This window comes from Eimeria maxima, genomic scaffold (genome assembly GCF_000499605.1).
Source record: "Eimeria maxima Weybridge genomic scaffold, Emw_scaff159, whole genome shotgun sequence".
In the NCBI taxonomy this organism is placed as follows: Eukaryota; Apicomplexa; class Conoidasida; order Eucoccidiorida; family Eimeriidae; genus Eimeria; species Eimeria maxima.
Genome location: NW_013563552.1, coordinates 33,411 through 51,062, shown reverse-complemented (window position 1 = coordinate 51,062; position 17,652 = coordinate 33,411). Strand labels below are relative to the sequence as shown.

Here is a 17,652-nt window from a genome sequence, read left to right as displayed (position 1 = left end):
TCCTCCCCCAGTCCCGCCTAGCCCTAGGGAGGTTGCTGCCATGCGTTGAATATTGAAAGGGCACTCAGTTCATTCACTCTTTGATCCTGTAGCCTTATAACCCCTCACTACTTATGTTTAGGGCCATAAGAGTAAACCATCCCGCTTATCCAACGGTGTTCAAAACTTATCGCATTGGACTCTCACGACAACTGGAGTATTAGAGCAACAACATATCCGGCAGTTAACGTAACTACAAGAAGCAATATGCAGTGTCCTAAATCTGACTTATTTCGTGTAAGTTTCACCTACCGAAATCTATGTGGCACCTCCGTATCTCCGCATTGTAGGCCGCCTTTACTTGGCCAAGTGTATAAACTGCTGTGCACCTTCTACGTGCATGGGGTCCAGGTAGAAGGTAACGTGGCATGAGCATGGCACAATTTCCAGAGTGGAAGTGAAAGGCGTTTCCGTTGGAGTTATTGGGAAAATTTAATAAATGACTTAAGCGGCATAGCAAACCCAGCAGCCTTGGAGTTAAAGCCGTGTTTGTTGTGAACATTCGATTCAATCATTAGGTAACCCCGATGTTGAACATGTTTCTAACCAAAATCAGTGTGCACCAGCCGCCTTGTAGTTCTGGAAAAACCTTGCAGGAGTTCAGGAACGTATGCACAGATCAACAGAAAGACTAGAGAAACATGCTATGAAGAGGTGCGCGTGCTTCCTCAGGTCAATTCTTTTGGCGGCATGTTGTGTCGCGTTGGGGTTGGACTGCCGAGTCTTACTGTCCTCAGAACTACAGTGGAGAATCTCTCAAGCAACTTCCAAGTTCATGCGGCTCAGTACAAAAGCAAATAGAGTTAAGGGGCCCCTTACAGAACAGTACCGGAAGCGGAATATTCCTAAGCTGGGCCCTGGATGGGCCCAGACTTAAGGCTGTCAGTAAAGCAGATGGCGCCAAGGCCAACAAAGAGGGACCGTTGTAGGGAGCGGCGGGGCGATCTAGAGATGCGGTTCTTACAGAGGGATTCGCAATTGTATGTGAGAGGATAGCCGAGTCAATACAACTCGCTTGTGAGGAAGTCGTTGTAGATAGGGTGTCATTCACTGTACAGCCACTTCATCTCTGGCTTCTTGGATCCACCTGAACCTACTGGTTTCAAGCCGGTCCAGTCGCAAAGATGCAAAGTAGCAGATTGCTTCGAATTATGGAAAGAACTGGAATAGTTTGTTGCTTCCAAGGACTTTAAATTTGCAAATTGGATGAGGATAGTATGAAAGAAGCCGTCCCTCTGAAAGCGCTTTCGCACCGGAACTCGCTCTTCACCGAAAGATGACCATATCCTCCAGCATCGGTGGACTACTGGCACCCCACTAATAGCGAAACTTAAGTACAGAACCCTGGAAGTGCTTAGCAATATTGACCTGCTAAGCTCCCAATTTACAATGCAGAGCCTAGAACTCGCCATTAAGATCTGTCGGAAAAGGATGGCCTAGCTTGTCGTAATATGTAATCTTATTTCGGCCCGCCGCAATCGAGCTAAGGGTTGGATACTACTCAGTCACCCGAAATGAATAAAAAATATGCAGTTAAATGCCGGGGGCACGCAACATCAGTGTGACAGTGAGTCTGGAGTCCCCCCAATGCCGATGGGAGCCCAGCATAGAGTGTTATGCCGATGGGAGCCCAGCACAGAAGTCAAATTATTGTGTTGCGGACGACAGGGCGGGCCTATCCATAGCAAAGGACGAAAACGAACATCTCAGGAAACAAACTACTCAAGTCGAATATCTCGGCGATACGATATACCAGCCTCTCTGCGCATGCCACAGATATTGTCACCAAATGGATTTACGCAGAAAAAATTTGCGCTGCCCATGCCTGCGCATGATGCTTGGCCAAGGAGTGCACCTAGATGCTCCTGAGGAACTGCATAATGCAAGCGACCCTCAGGCTCCAGTTTTCTGCTTCGACGAGATTTAATCTGTGTGGAGGTTTAGGCGTGCCCAGAATCGCAGCTTCCTCGGGTTGCTCTTTCCCACTATAACGGTGGTGAGGCTTAGTTGAGCGACTCCCGGAAATGTCGGCGATTTCTGGAGACGTAATGTAGAACTACCGTTAGCGCAATGTTGAGACATCTACGTTGGCCAAGCATTGGCAATGGAGGTCAACGCGATAACTTCAGAACAAACCGCAAACAGCCCTGCGTAAGGCACAGTGAACCTGCGAACTTCGCAAAGTGAGCAGGTGACCCACTACAACCATGGGGCTGCATTAACAACATCTGCCGAACTTCGCTTGTTGGAACGACGTGCCCGGCTCTCTTGTAGGGGTTTTTTATTATTTCCAACATTCTGTAAGGTGTGCACCAAGCTCAGGTTCAGCGGACTCGGCTGGGCTCCAACAACCCCGTCATCGGACAAGACAACTGGCCTAAAGCATATGAGCTGGAGGCACAAGGGTCAAGGGGTTGATTGTTGCATGGCGAACCTCCGTATAGCAAGAAACCAGGGCCATCCCCTTTTTACTTTGTTTGTTCTCCTAGCAGAGGTTGTCAAAATGCTGCTTTTCGAGGCAAAGAAGCTGCTTCATCCATCTGCGATATTGATTAATATGACTTTGTCTCTCGCTTAGGAAGCAGCCGCTGCGGTACAGGCCCCGGTCTTCTCAGTATTTAGGTTTTCTCAATACGTGAGTACCCGGTTGTCCAACTGTCTACTCACCCTCCGTGTCTCCTTCTGAGTAGTGATCTCATTCCATGGACCCAAAGCGAGTTCAACTTGAACGTCTGCGCCTGGATGGTTCAGAGCGGCTATGGTATGACGATACTAAGTCACGCCATGAATTGGCGGCAAAGGGCGCCGACAAACATCGAGTTTTTGTCAGCTCCGATGCTTTTCAGAGAACTACAAATGTTCCAGGAATGCACAAATGGGTGATCATGCTCACAGCGTAGCTGTCAGGAGTTTGCTAATGAATGGGTTGGAAAACTGCGCTTATTACCCGCATGTGCCGACATCATAGCAACTTTGCAGCTTGTGCCAAACAGCGCTGGAAGAGATTCACCACTCTTGCGAGCTTGGATATGCACAGAACTGGAAGAATGATCTGTGGGTGCGGATGCCACCCCTTCCAGCCCCATCAGTTCTTCGCACATTGTGTGACGGCCCCGGAATTCCCTGGCCAGATTGGTTGTTTGCCTGCTAGCGCTTCTCAAAGGCCTGCTTGTGGAACTACGTTCCCCTTTTCATACCTCTGCAGGCTGTAATTCATTGCAGAAGCGGCTCATGCGTTGCTTTGTACGCCTTTTCCCTTTTCCGGATACCGAGTTTCTCTGCTTCTCTGCGCTTCTGCATTTTTTCATTTTCTAGATGGGGCTCGAATTCACACCCCAGCATACATAAGTTTATTTTGCAGATCATGTCCACACCCGCTGTCATTTTTCCTCGTCTCCGGGAATATGCTCCATCCTTTCTCCTTTTGTTGCGTGGGTGTTCCATAAGCTCGGAACAGTCAACCCCTTCATCTCAAATCCCCTATCGGCTGGTTACCGATTGCCGTCCTCCATGGTCTTTCATTGCTATAAATCTTCAAGGTTAAGGCTCCAACCAGGTCGTTGGGCACCTGTTGACTGGTTACTGATTCATCATACTATAGCCGCCTTCCTCTAGCTTCCCTTCCTCAGTACTTCCCAACTCTTCTATATCCTGTTCTTTTGCGGTCTCACAAGACCGCAAAAGAACAGGATATAGAAGAGTCGGCAGGCATCACAGTGCCTGCCGAAAATCGTTTGAAGAGTGGATACGTTCGGAGAAGTTGTACCCTTGGTTAGATAGCCACCATTGTTGTGCCTCCCATTCTAATAACGAAGAAGCCAATGGTAAATTTAACTATTTTGGTGCTTGTTGGAGACGAAAACCGACATACAGTATCTCCTGCACTGAGTACTTCCTGGCAGCCGCCATATGTGGATGGTCGGCTGAGGTGAAAGCATTCCTCGTGAATTGTTTTGGCTCTAGAAGCACTTTTCTGTGGTTTGCATGCACGAGTTAGGTTCAACTCAACTCGACGAGGCTGCCAGCCGTTGGCCGCCTCTCCACCAGACTGCAGATCATGTTCAGTGCCCATCCTTCTAAAGAGTGGAAGGCTGGGATTTAACAGATTTGGGGAGAGTTCCCAAAATTTGCTGTTATGTCCAGATGAGTTCGAGGCACCTTCTATCCTCAGAGTTGTCCTCTCCTCCTTCAGGATCCCCTTTGTGTGGGTATAAGTTTCGTTCCACGCACGTGTAAGACAGCTCCGTGAACGTACGCATTGACCATTACAACCTTCAACAGGGTCAAATTCTTATGGGGAGAGTTCCGTAAAAAGCACGTGAAGTCCAGCGTCAGCCGCTAGGCGTCCTGACCACAGCAGTTCAAGTGCCTGGAGCAGCGAGAAGAGAAGTGTCTTTCCACGTGTTGCAACGCGTTGCAGCGTTCCACGGGAAGGCAGTCCCACAGTTGCACACAACCACGTTTTTGCACCATTTGGCACAGAAATATCACATACATCTACTTGCAAGCATCCTATTTGCGTTCAGGCTGCCTGGTAAGGCCGGGTGTGGGTTCTCGCGCTTTCTCCGGACGGTCGCAAGTATTTTTAAATGGAGAGCCGAACACACCAAGGCTTCTCGCCGAAAGACTCAGGAAATATCAACTAACCTATAAAGCTACATCGTTGAGCACATTTTCAATGCTCCAACTAATCTAGCATGCTCCGTCCGTATTACAGGGTTACTGCATTGTGCCAACTACAGAGTTCTGCAGGCCGACTGCCGTACAACGCGAATGTTAAAATTTACCGCCGCCTCAATCTCTCATTAGTAAAAGTTTTCGACAACCCACAACATACTGGTTTAAGCAGTTCTCCCTGTTAAGGGAAGTATAATGAACTTGCTCTAGAACAGGTCCAGTCGTTGCGGTCCGTCACAAGCTCTGCAGTGCCTCCTTAAGGGACCATCATTGCGGGGTCACTGAAGCACGCTTGGAGGAGTTCACCATATATGCTCTTTATTCTAAGCGACAGGCTAGCATTACATTGAATGCGAACATTTTACAATTGTTTGGGCACACCAGACACACAAGATATCTGAGGTACCATGACTCGCAGCAGCCGTACGCCAATATGCAATGCAACGTCCCCGCCTCACACCTGCAGGCGGTTAAACTTGTATTTCTTGTTCCATTGGCATTTTTGGCTGTATTGACATCCGCTTCAAGTGAAAATCCATCAAGTTCTACAGAAGCTGCCGTTGAATTAGATCAAACAGAAGCCCCGTCGCAGCAATTCCAGGGACCGGAGGCATATGATGAGGAAGCTAGCCGTACCGTTATTCGCAAGAACCACATAGCGATTTTAGCACACTCAGTAATACTACTTGCAGTCCTGCGCATTACGGTTGCATCCAAAAAGGCTGCCGCTGTGAAAGTGAGACTGTCTGCCCCGCAGATCCGGTAGTTTCACACTTCCGTGACGATTACTCGTCGCACAAGGCAGCTCCACTTTATTTAACCCAGGGATCAGCATGAATTTCTACAATCAATACGGCTGCTGCAGATTTCTGCAGGGGGATTGGAGCAGCTCACATTGAGTAGCAGAAGCGCCTTCTAACGCTACACATGAACGAGGATTACTCGCCATCTTTACTAATGGCGAAACTTTTCAGTTGATGCTTTGGTCATGGGCTACCATTACGTGCTGCGAAAATCAATCCGTACTAAAGATTGTCTGGACTTACGTGTGGGGTACTGCAGACTCCTTCAGGGGGAGGGGAGAAGCTCGCGTTAAGCTGCACAAGTGCCTTATAACTCTACACATAAACGAGGAGTACTCTCCACCGAAGGATGGAACTTTTCAGTTGATGCTCTGGTCATGTGATCCCATTACGTGCTGCGAAAATCAATGTGTGCTGAACACTGTCTCGACTTACCTGTCGTTCAAGCAAATTTGGCTTGAGAGCAACAAATGCATGCTGAGTGTACGACTTCGCTTTGGCTGCTGAATGCAAGCATAATAATACTTCTGCTGTGGATGAAGCTGGTGCACCGTTTGCTCTACTGTAAACAGCAGGTGTCTTTCCTGCTCTACCGCGCACATCATAGGGGCAAGCTGAGAACGTATTTGGTGTCTTTGCCACACGTAGGACGTGGGATTGAGTTGATTTCGTCAAATTCCAAAAAGGTCCTCATGTAGTAGGCATAGCTCGGGAGCCGCTGATTCAAGCCTTGGTTGACTCCGGGGGAAAAGAATGTAGGCTGCTGCGAGCGCAGGAGGTGGGTATCCTGTTTAGGCTCTTACAGACTCAATTGTCGTCGTTGCTGGCCGAGTACATTGCGAAGCACGTATCTTGTTGGCGAAGCTCGTATCTTGTCGGCTAATGGCGGCGGCGTGGGCTATTAGTGCGTATTGCCCGTTGGAAAGTGCTGTAGCGCTACCTACAATCGTCGCCACCTAATATTTGCTCGATTATATTCGTGGGAACTTCTGCGCACGAAATGGGGTTGAAGACGGTTTAAAGCTTCAAACTTGTCGAGTCTAAGTCTTCGTGTATGGGACGTCACAGGCTGTTGTTGCTTTGATCTCTTTCCTGTTCACCGGTCTAGATTGTGCTAAGGTATTGCAGATTTCCCTGCTACGGCTCCTGGAGAGGTTGCCTCACCAGTTGATTGTCAAGGTACTGTTCGCTTGCTCTCTAATCCCAGCAGTAGCGGTAATACTATAGAAGAGCCGAGTGTTATCCATCCATACCAGGCGTAAAAAGCGTTCGTTCTGAAAAGAAACAGGTGCCAGGCCAACTGAACTCGTTTATGTTTTAGGAAGTAGTTTATGGCTGCCTGTACAGTGCTCGGGTAGACTGGGCTGAGGCGCTACGCCAAAAAGGGATCAGGGGTTTAGGGATGCTTTGGGAACCCAACGTTTGCCGTGGACACCCGTATCGCTTACTAGAGGCACGGGGGTATTTCACGGAATTCGTGAGAGCAATGAGGACATGTGAGAGCAATGCAGCATCTTTGAGCTGTCCTAATTCCAGACTGTTCGTTTGTACAAGGTGGTGGAATGCTGCATGGGAGGGGTGTTCGGGCTAGAAAACGTAGGAACGTATGTCACATTGGAATGACGGATGCATCGAGGGTAGGTGGAATGATGCGAGGCGAGTTGGTGACATCTTTTGTAGCACGTGTTGTACGTGTCGTGCACGTATTCGTAACGGCCGTAGGCTGGCGGCAGAGTGACACCGTAGAACCTTGTAAAGCGGAGTGTGGTAGTGGATGGGAGGTGTCAGTTAGGCTTGGTGGCTTGCTCCATTTGTGCTAGAACGCGACCGAGGTGCTCTGGAGTTTTGGCCAGCCTCCAGTGTAACTGAGGTTGGTATGTGGAAGTCAGGTCCGTCTTCCAGCAGCTCGAGGCGTTACTACAAAGAGGTTGTGCCACTGTTGGGCGAGGTGAATTGGTACAGCTTGTGACAGGATGGGCCTAAATTGTTGCCGAAACTGTTAGGAGTGTGTGGCGAAAATGATGCATCTGCGGTTCATCAATGTTGTTACATATCTGGACCAGTGGGTAGGGTTTACATATGTTCATGGAGGCATTGATGCACGCCTTATGCAAGTTGCGGTAAACACACGGGTGGTGGGGAGATGATGTTGTTGTTTTGTGAGCAGGCTGTACGTTTGCAGCGTACTGGGTTGAGCATCCTTCTGCATCCTGAAGGAGGAGACGCAGTGGAAGGGTTGAAGGAAGTTGGGCGTGTGTCATGGTGCTACTGTTGAGTGACAAACGCGCAACTTTGGCGCCTCTCCGCCTGTACGTCAGTTTCAGGCCAAAGCAAAAGCCAATAACGGCGAAGAGTTGTTATGGAGAAGACTGGTGAGATGGAACTGGGTGCGGCACTTACGATGCATCACTTTAATGGTGTAATTCTGGGCTTAGAGAGTGAGGCCTAACTGTGTGCATGCATCGACGCATCTGCACGTGAAGTTCCAGTTTAGAAGCTTGAGTAGCGGGAGTGGCTAGTTTTCGGGCAATTTTGGTTCCTTCGCATGCTACGAGGAGGAGAGAGCTATTAAATGGTGCGTGTACGGCATCAGTGGGCTAAACATAAGTGTACGTTATATGCGGAATGACTTCGGCTCAAGCCAAAGACGGAAGTAGGGACGAAGCCGAGTGGGTGAAGCGGGCATGCTTCGGCAGGCAGATCTTGCCTTTGTGGGCTTGGCGAGAGCATGATTCCCGTAAAAACTGTTACGTCTAGCAACGTGTTGCTGCGACCGAGCAAGCAGCACAACACCATTCGCACTATGCTCGGGAAGAATTGAGTGTGCTGCTGCGCCCGAGCAAGCAGCACAACACCATGCGCGCTGTGCACGGGAAGGCTGACTAAAGAAGCGCCGTCGTTATGCTGCCGTTTGGCCACTTTGCAACGCCTGGTGGCCACGCAACTCTGGCTTTGCCACGGTTGTTTGAGGGAACAACGCATTGTCTGCAACTCAAAAGACCGTATGTCGTTCTTCTCTGTAGGAAACTGAGGAATCTGCAAGTATGCCCCACCCAGGTAGAAACAAAGGCTAGCAGGAAGTGTTGTGCCTTGCCTCTGTGCTGAGGTGGTTCGTTGTAAGCGGGCGGCAAGGCATCGGTGGCCTGACAAACGCTGTCTCCGTCCTACGAGGAGCTGCGACAGCTTGAGCCCTGATGAAGCTCCCTGATGGGTAGGGTGAACGTTCGGTACTCCGAATAGCTATAGCGAATAGCAAACTGTCCCTAGCCAAATGCTTGTTTTCGAACGTTCGTTCCTGCCCCTTATTCTGAAGTGTAATGCGTGGGCTGTGTAGAGTTTTCCGGGGACGTGGCAGTCGCAGGCCATAGCTACGAACAGGCTGTGTTGTGAAAGGATGAGCGTTACTACAGGCGTCGCTTGAGGATGGGTCTTCTTATGGGAGTTGACAGCTCTTATTTAAGTTTCGCGTGAAGTGGTCGGTTCAACTGAGTCTTGCAACGTGAGCGTCAGCTGCAGGTGGTGTAAATGTATGCGCCCCTCAACGATTGCTCTCCTGCAGTTACGCAAGTTTCGCATTGCGCCGGAGGCTTGTTCATGCTGATTCAGGATGTAGGTTTTGGAATCTGAGCATGAAGAGCATGGGCTTGCCGTGCATCCCCGGGAACAATATTGGTTTGGTTTTGTTAAGTTCGCCTTGATTTGCGTTGAAGAGGTGGTTGCACACAGCAGTGTGAACTGGCTGGTTCTGCTAAGCGTAATGAGGGTGGTCAAGACCTTTTAACGGCTCAAAAACCATTCACAGTCCAAAAGGACATGGTTTGAAAAGCGAACACATAGAAATTGCGTTCATACTTTAAAACGACAGTAAGCTCGACGGAGCGCCTTCAGCAAGCATCTTCGCGAGATGTTGTGTGCAGTTGCCTTGGTGGTGGTTCGGGTAAGTTCGAAGCGTTGTGCCTGCGTATGTAGATACAAGTTTTATTTGGTTCCGGTGTATATGCTAACCGTGAGCACGAGGTCAGTTGACAAATCGTGCCAATAATAAGCCTTCACGCACGAATTGCCTTGGACTGCGTTCAGGCTTACTACCTCTTGGGATCCTCACTGTTATTGACCGAGCTTGTAAGTTTCTAGTGTCACTCGAGACGATTGCTTTCACCCTGCACAGAAGAACTGCGGCGTTTGTGGTGAAGGGTTCCTTCGGTTTAAAATTCTGTGTATGGTCTCTGGAAGGTGTGCACGCACTTTCCTTGCATGGTGTGGTTGTGCAGCCAGTAAGTCGTTGCACTTGGTGGAAGTCTCGTTGCCACTTGTGTTTGCCATGCTGCGTGGTGTGCACAAGCTGACTGAGATAATGCAGAGCTGGCGGTATGCGGATTGAGAAGTTTGTCTTGTGCTGGACTCACTGGTTGTCACCGCGTTAGCCTTGTTGAAGCTGCGTCGTTTGGGGACGGATTGCTCTCTTTTTGATGCTTTCGTTGTCGGCCGTGGTTTTCGATGCGAGTGTGAGTTATGACCTTGTCTCTAGTGCAGGAAGTGTGTCAGGTGTCCGACTCTACATTTCACTGCTTTAGAGGAAACAAGCACTGTGCGCGCCCTTCTTTGAAGCATCCAACAACCAATACGTTACTCTTTGGGGGTCTCGGAGACGCAGTTTGTGATTCGCGTGTATGCGGCTTCTGGCAGTATGAGTGAACTCATTTAAGAGCCTGTCTGAAGGAATGGAAGTCTGCTGGTGCGTTTAATGGCAGCCTTGCCCCAATTTACTTCAGGATATTCGGGTTTTGTATTTATTGCGGAGGGAGGATGGTCACTTTGTCGGCGCTCAGAAAGTAAGTGTCTGCCCCCATGCCTCTGCGCTTTGCGAGTGCTGCTTTGCACGACGCCATAGCACTAGACGTGGCATAAAAATGTCCATACACAGTTTCCCAATGGAATAGCTTGGTTCATTTGATTTGCATGCGTTAGAAAGCACTAGCGCAAGTTATTAGGAATTGCAGTTAGACCTGAGCTCATTGTGAGCAAGGGACCTTCAATCGGGAGTATCTTGCACCTGCGTGGATTAGCGGTAGACACGGGCTAGGATGAGGAGCTCTCACATATCTCCAACTCGTTGACCTGGGTTAGTTTGCATCCTTTTGAAGTCTTACGCACAATGTTGCCAAGGCGAAGGCCATATGGGCTGCATATGTCTTGCGGGCGCCTCGATTTCACTGCCCTGCTGCAATTTTTTCTTTGCAGTGTCTCGGCTGGTTGCCCTGTCGTTACTACGTGGATGTGCCATGTAAAGTAGAGCGGTGGTTTATATCCCCTGCTGACATTGATTGAGCCGACGTGCGCATCGGGCAAACACACTAACCTGTCGGGCAAGGGCCCCTATGCTCAGTAGAGAGTGACTTCATACTTTATTATCGGGTCCTCTATCTGGGAGGTTGATGTTGGCGTATTGCGCGGAAGGGATACAAGCCTGGTTGCTCTCAGCATGGACTACAGCACTTTGTTGTTGCCGGCAGGTTGCCTCCTGCGAAGCTTATTTGACAAGCGTGTGGCTTGTAGGTGACCAGGGCAGTGTGCTACGCTTGGCTGTGTTCGGCCGCATGCTACTTCACTGGGTGCAAACTCCAGTCGGACCAGAACTGGAGCATTTGCTGACGAATGAGCAGTAGCATATTCCACTGTGCTGCTTGCCTACTGGTCCCAAGATCTCACCGGAGCCTTAGTATTCAGTTTAAAACAAACTAGCAAACTACTTCAGCAGTTGATGCAGTTTTAGCTGTGGAATGTGCTTGGTCGACCCATCACGATATTTAAAGAGAGTGCGCCTTTGGGGACTAAGGGGAGCCAAATACGTACAGCTGGAGGGGAGGGTGGGCTTCGGTGAGCTGTGGTCCGTGTGACTAAGTGTGCTGGAGTTCATTTTGAATGCATCGTTTTGCGCTTATTGAGAAGGAACCGGGTTGAAGACAGTTGTGTCTGAGGGCGCGCGACCAGTGCAGAATGTTAATTACAAAATTTGCATGCTGTGTCTAGGCGCATGACTGTGCGGTTTTGGGTAGACTTGAACATGATTGGAGGAGGGTGCCAAGCGCTGCATATGGGTGTGTGTGCGCGCCTAGCTTGGTAACGACCGCACATTTGAGTCCGGTCTTGCTGGTGCTCGGCTCATCTCTTCTTAACATGAAAGGAAGGGAATTAAATGGTTTACTTCGCACAACCTAACGAACAGGAACCCACTAAGGTCGTGCAGGTTAAACGAAGGGACTTCTTTTACCTCAGTTTGCTCCAATAGTACCCCTTATTCTCTCCTCTGCTTCCCTTAGTTTCGATGCACTTTTACCCCTGGTGGTTGCCATATGCCGTGCTCGGGTCACTTGCGCTATTCGTCAATACTATCTTGGTTGGGATTTCGTGGAAGCACCTTTTTAGCAAACTGTAACAACTACCGTCAACTCCCCCATCAGGGTGAAACGAGCAAATAGGACAAAGACTGGCTGGCGCAACAAAAGGGGTTGGAAAAGGCAAGCCGGCCCTCCGCCGCAAGATAACTTTAGGCGGAGACGGCGATTTCCAACCGCTGGGAGCAGGGCGCCTGGAGGTTGGTGAGGGGTGGCAGTTGCTCCTAAGAAATTCTTATCTTCAGTGCTTTGGCTGCATTGCAGCTTGCAGGCGTCCTTGAACAAGATCGAGGGCTCTCCATCCAGGCGGTTTTGTTGCTGGCACCTGCCCCGATGAGTCATGCGTTGGTATAACGAGCTCCGAGCTCCCAAAGGGCTCAAAAGCACAAGCTGAGAGTTCCCACAAGCTGCACACCTACCCTCCAGACCCCAGAACTTCTGCTGCTGCTGCTCACAGACGTTCGAAGGGGCCTAACGCTTTCACGGAAAAGTGTCCTGTCATGGTGTTTCTAGTGTAAATTGCCTCTGCCCCTTTTCTTGCCCACTACACACCTCCGTGATTCTCTGCACAAGGGACGTTAGAGGAAATTCCAATGCCCATCCGAGCCTTCGTGAATAAAATAACACATACAAAAGAGGAAAGTCTCATGCATGGCTTCGAAACATGTTCGGTATTCATGTCCTTTCTGTTATGCTCCGTTGATTTGCAGCTGGCCACCAGAATGGGGGAGGCGTTCACTACCCCAAACTCTAGTGGCCGGCGGGACTGTATGCTTTGAAAAGGTTGTGTACCGACTTTAAAAAGGTAAATGTGAGGCTCATAACTCAAGAAGCACTGAAGGTCGTCCCCGTCTGGCCTTCTCGCTGCCAGCAAACAACGGACACAGCATAAACTGTTGAACCTGGCACTACTGCATTGGGAAGTTGCAGTTAGCTGGATACGACTCCTGGTGTCCATCCCGAGAAGTTTACATCTAAAAAAGCATTGGAAAACAGGGGGGAAAGAGACGCACACTCCGGAAAAACGGCATTTGGCGGTGTGCACTGACCTGTCGGGCCCACATGGAAGCATACAACCCGTTTGGCTTCTGCAGCAGCTGCTCGTGCGTTCCGATTTCCGCGACTCGGCCTCTGTCGAGGACAGCAATTGCGTCGGCTCCAGCAACTGTTGACAGGCGATGGGCAATCAACAGGGTGGTGCGGCCACGCGATATCGCTTGCAGGGCCTGCTAGCAAGTTAAACATTAAAATAACCCACACATACAGCGACTGGCTTCACGTTATGAGGGCAGTATCGCGTGGGTCACCCCCTAGAATCAACTATTTGCAGTACCGAACTCCCTTCAGGCAGCGTACATGCATCAGGATATACATAAAAGCATACAATCTATGCACGATTGTGTAGGTATGGGGTTCTTGGGAGGTGCACCCATACCCATAGTAGGAGGTCGGGAACGGGGAAAAGGCTGAGACCCACCTTAAGGATTTTGTGTTCGGTGTGGAGATCCAAGGCGCTGGTCGCCTCGTCAAATACCACAATATCTGGGTTACGCAACAGGCACCGAGCAATTCCTACGCGTTGCTTTTCCCCCCCGCTAAGCCGAAGGCCTCGGTCACCCACAGGCGTGTCGAGCCCGTCGGGAAGCGACTCCACCAATTCTGCCAGCTCCGCTAAGCGGATTGCCTCCTGTGCGCAGAGGACGCAACGCTACTAAATATACTGACAGAAACGCGGGGATTAGCTGAGCTGACATGCGTTTAACTGCGAGCGCAAATTGTCGTTTGGTGCAGCAAGCCAACAGAGGCACATTACACAAGCTCTGCTCTGCTGGATGCAGATGGGAGAGTCCAACATGGTTATCCACTCGATAGTAGCGACAAAGCTCCAAAAGGCACCTTCACTTGTTCGTCTGTGGCATGTGGGCTGCCGTAGCGCAAGTTAAATCCGAGAGATTCGTTGAACAGCGCCACATCTTGGGGGACCACTCCTATGTGCTGTCTGTGCAAAGCCCAGGGTGCGCAACAGCAGCAGCAGGAGCCCGCCTAAGTGCTACCCGTAAAGCCCTGACCCCGTGCGATTCAGCATTAATTCACACACCTTGTTTGGAAAACCTCCGAATTGCAACACGTCAGCAAAGGTACTATTATGCAGCAGTGTTCTCGCCATACATCAACATATCTGTTTGTGCCAGAATTAGTTTGTTAGAACAGCATCAATCGCACAGCCAACTGCAAGGTACCTGAATGACATGATGGGAAGGGTCTTGAGGTCCTGTCCATCTATAGACACGACGCCGCTGATGGGGTCCGCAAGCCGATACAAGAGGCGAATCAGCGTGGTCTTGCCCGAGCCCGACTCCCCAACCAAGGCCACTCGGCTGCCAGCTGGCACTTGAAGCGAGAATCCATCTAAGACCAGCTTGCCCCCGCCGTGTACACCTGTAGAGGTTTGGTGCATTTTGCACGACTCCTGGTTTTGCGGCGACGGATGTACAGACGATTGGTCCAAAGAGTGGGAGGGAGGATAAGCGAATTTAACGTCTCTAAACTCCACTGCACCGCCACGCAAGTGAAATGCAACCGGGTTCGGTGGGTCCTGCACCAGGGGTCGCAACTGCAACAGCTGCTGCAGCTTTTCCAAATCTATTGTATTCAGCGTCAGCTCTCTGTAGGCAGTTCCAATGAAGTTGAGAGGAATCGCCAGCTGCAGCACAGAAACCCCGCCCCTGAGAAGCCACGTAATCATTGACCCAAGGAAGCAGCATAGATAACAGGCAAGTGTATGACTAAACATCAATAAACTCCAGAAACACACAGACTGAGACGCATGTTGTCAGTAGCACCGCGAAGACGGCAATACCGCCGTTCGTCAGTTCGTCAACCCCCATACTCTTGTTTGCTCGTACGCGCATCTGATATTCAAGCATACAGGAGAGCATGCATGCTGGCTTGAAAGGTGTTATGTTTGGATCACCTGCAGGAGCAGCGTGCTGACGAGTACAATTTGGCCAACAGGAGCTGCCCCTGAAGCTACGAGGTTGGCGGTGTGCAGGAGGGAGAGGGTGAGTCCACTGGTGAAGATGAGTTGCTGTCCGAAGTTCAGAAGCGCCAACGACTCGTTCACTTTCGCCATTTGATTCTCCAGTTGCCTCTGCACCGCCCCAAAGCGCTCCGCCTCCTGCGCCTCCGCCGTGAAGTAACGCACCACCTCCGCGTTTCCCAGCGAGTCCACCAGCAGCCCTGAAGATAGAAGACGCTAAAATGCCTGGCCAACTCCAACCGCACCTTCACCACACGTTTCTACGAAACCGTTAAGGGCAGGCCAAATGCAATGCGAGACACACAAAACCCTAGAAATCGAAACTCTAAGGACGCGCAGAGGGCCCCCGGTTTTCTGGAAACCCCTCGGCGTCCTGGGGACCCCCAGCACTACCATAAGGCCGTTGTGACCCCCTTACAGCTGAAAGCGGTCAGTGGCTACAACGGTTCTTAAAGGCCTTCAGGGGCCTTGTAAGGGCCCCCTTGGCCCCGTATTGACATCTGTCAGTTGGCCTTAATATACTGTGTTTCCTACCGGCGCTGAGCCCCTCTAGGCGATTCATCTCGCGCCTCAGTTTGGCCCTGCGGGTGGTGACAGCGGCTGTAAAGGCCCAGTAAGTCGAGATGGTGGCCACAGCTGTTGCTGCGACGGTCCAACCAACTCTCAGCTTCAGAAGAACCAACACCATCAAAAACTCGAGCGTCGTGGGCACAACCTGCAGCAACCACAGCAGCAGAAGTTGTTGCGATTGTGGCAGGATCAAGGGCAGCACCAGCAGCTGCAGCACACACCGTTCAAACACAGCATTACACCCCAAAGACTTTATGCGTTACAAGCAGATCTTGCCTGGAACAGTAATACGTTCAGAAGCAGCGATATTGCCTTTGTCCCTCGAGTCAAGACAGCCGTTAGTTCGCCCACCTGCACAAGCAGCTCATCGCAGGTGTAGCAAGAACAGCATGCAGCAAATGCAAACCTAAGGACTGAAGGAAGACTCGGGCAAGCAAGCAATACCAAGAAACAACAGCTGCACCAGCACCAATGCCAGCAGCAGCACGAGCACAAGAAGTACTTTGTTGTTGCTGCTGAACGAAGTAGCATGCATGTGAGCAAACGCCGCTGCAGCCAACTCTCGCGAGGCCCTCTGAGACACCCGAGTGAAAAGAGCAGTGCGCAGCTCCGTGAACGCTGCAGCACAGTAACAGCAGCAATAATAAGAGCACACATTAGTAAAAACAAACCCGGCAAAGCAGGTGTACACATAGGCTGCAGCAAATGCTCCTGTCGTCTGCAGTGTAAATTGCAACTACCTGTGCGGCCTTCGTACCTGAGGCCCCCAGTCTGGCCAGTGGGTAACAAATGGCGAGACTAGCTGGAAGCGCGGGGTGCAACAGGGTCCCTGGGACCATCGTTCCCGTAGCTCCTGCTGCCGCTTCAGCAGCAGCTGTTGCAACAGCTGCTGCTGCTTGAGTTGCTTCTGCTGCAGCGGTCTGCGTGAAGTGATCTATAAGACCCGCCAAAGCCACAGGGGCTGCAATAGTCAGACACTTGGCTGCCAGTAGAGAGGTCACTGCTCCCACAACTCGCACCTTTAATGGGCGACTAGCCGGCCACAAGGCTGCAGCAAGAAGACTCCACAGGCTCTTCGCCGAGCTCCCATCTCGTCTTAACTCCGAGCTGTCTGCAACAAACAGCTGCGCTCTGCTGTTTCCGCGAATTTTGCCGCTGCCACTGCTCCTGCTGCCACGCTTCATCGTGCTGCTGTTACTGTGGCGCCACTCTCTGTCACTGCTGCTTCTACTGAGGCAAGTGCTGCAAGCAGCAGGATGGCCGCCGGATTCTGGCGGACGTCCCCCTCCCAGGTCCTCGCAGGCGGTGCTGCTGTTACCCTTACCCCTGCTTGCATTCACAGCTTTCGACAAACCACGGCTGTAGCTGGTGAATGGTTGTGTGAAGCAGCACGGCAGTCCCAAAGATGATTGTGTGCAATGTGATGAAGCAGCGGCCCGGGGGACGGCTGCAAGGGCCAGAGAGCAGGGACCACGCACAAGAATAGAGGAGTAGCCGGTGGGATAGAGATTGCTGCCGCCACTGTAGCCGCTGGGGATCCCATGAAGGGACCCTCCAGTGGCTACAGCCACGCGCGTACGTGTCTGCAGAGCAGCAAGTGGTTCAGGTGAAGCAGCCGCTGCAGGTGCTGCTGCTCCAGTCGAACAAGCCGGTGCTGTAGTAACGCGCCAAGTGCGGTGGCCCGTGCATGAGATGCGGTGTAACCGTGTTGCTGCTGTGTTCTTCAGGAGCCAGACGGCCCCTGGGGACACCCGCATAGCCTAAAGTGCAGCCTTAGGGGCCAGCGGAATGCGAGTTATTCGTCGTCTTCGGTTCATCCCAGGAGATGTCATCCTACATATATGCATATTCATGTGACAGATTCATATGCACGCACAGGGAGTATTGCATTATGCGCATGCGCATCCACTGCTGTGACTTGTACTGTGGTGGGCAGATTTGTGAAGTCTCTGCGGAAGAGCCCTAAACACCTTTCCTGCATGCATGAGTCAACCCTAGATGTGCGCTCGCATGTGCATGTGCATGCGTGCTGCGGGCCTTCTTTGGCTGCTACTTTTCCGATGATTTTCTCTTTTCCTCCCCAGGGGTTCCAGTGCAACACTTTGTCCCAGAACCCCCCCCCCCCCCG

At 51.1% G+C, this 17,652-nt stretch overlaps 1 protein-coding gene across 1 annotated transcript; it reads right to left on the bottom strand.

The window, feature by feature from the left end:
* Positions 1-12,739: 12,739 nt before the first annotated feature.
* Positions 12,740-17,281, bottom strand: EMWEY_00018640 (ABC transporter, putative; the record flags this gene model as incomplete). Its single annotated transcript, XM_013477634.1, has 9 exons — positions 12,740-12,778; positions 12,964-13,140; positions 13,350-13,601; positions 13,811-13,913; positions 14,155-14,618; positions 14,889-15,154; positions 15,489-15,669; positions 15,994-16,142; positions 16,282-17,281. The coding sequence occupies 9 exons, from the start codon at positions 17,279-17,281 to the stop codon at positions 12,740-12,742; spliced, it is 2,631 nt and encodes an 876-aa protein (XP_013333088.1).
* Between the last annotated feature and the right edge of the window lie 371 nt (positions 17,282-17,652).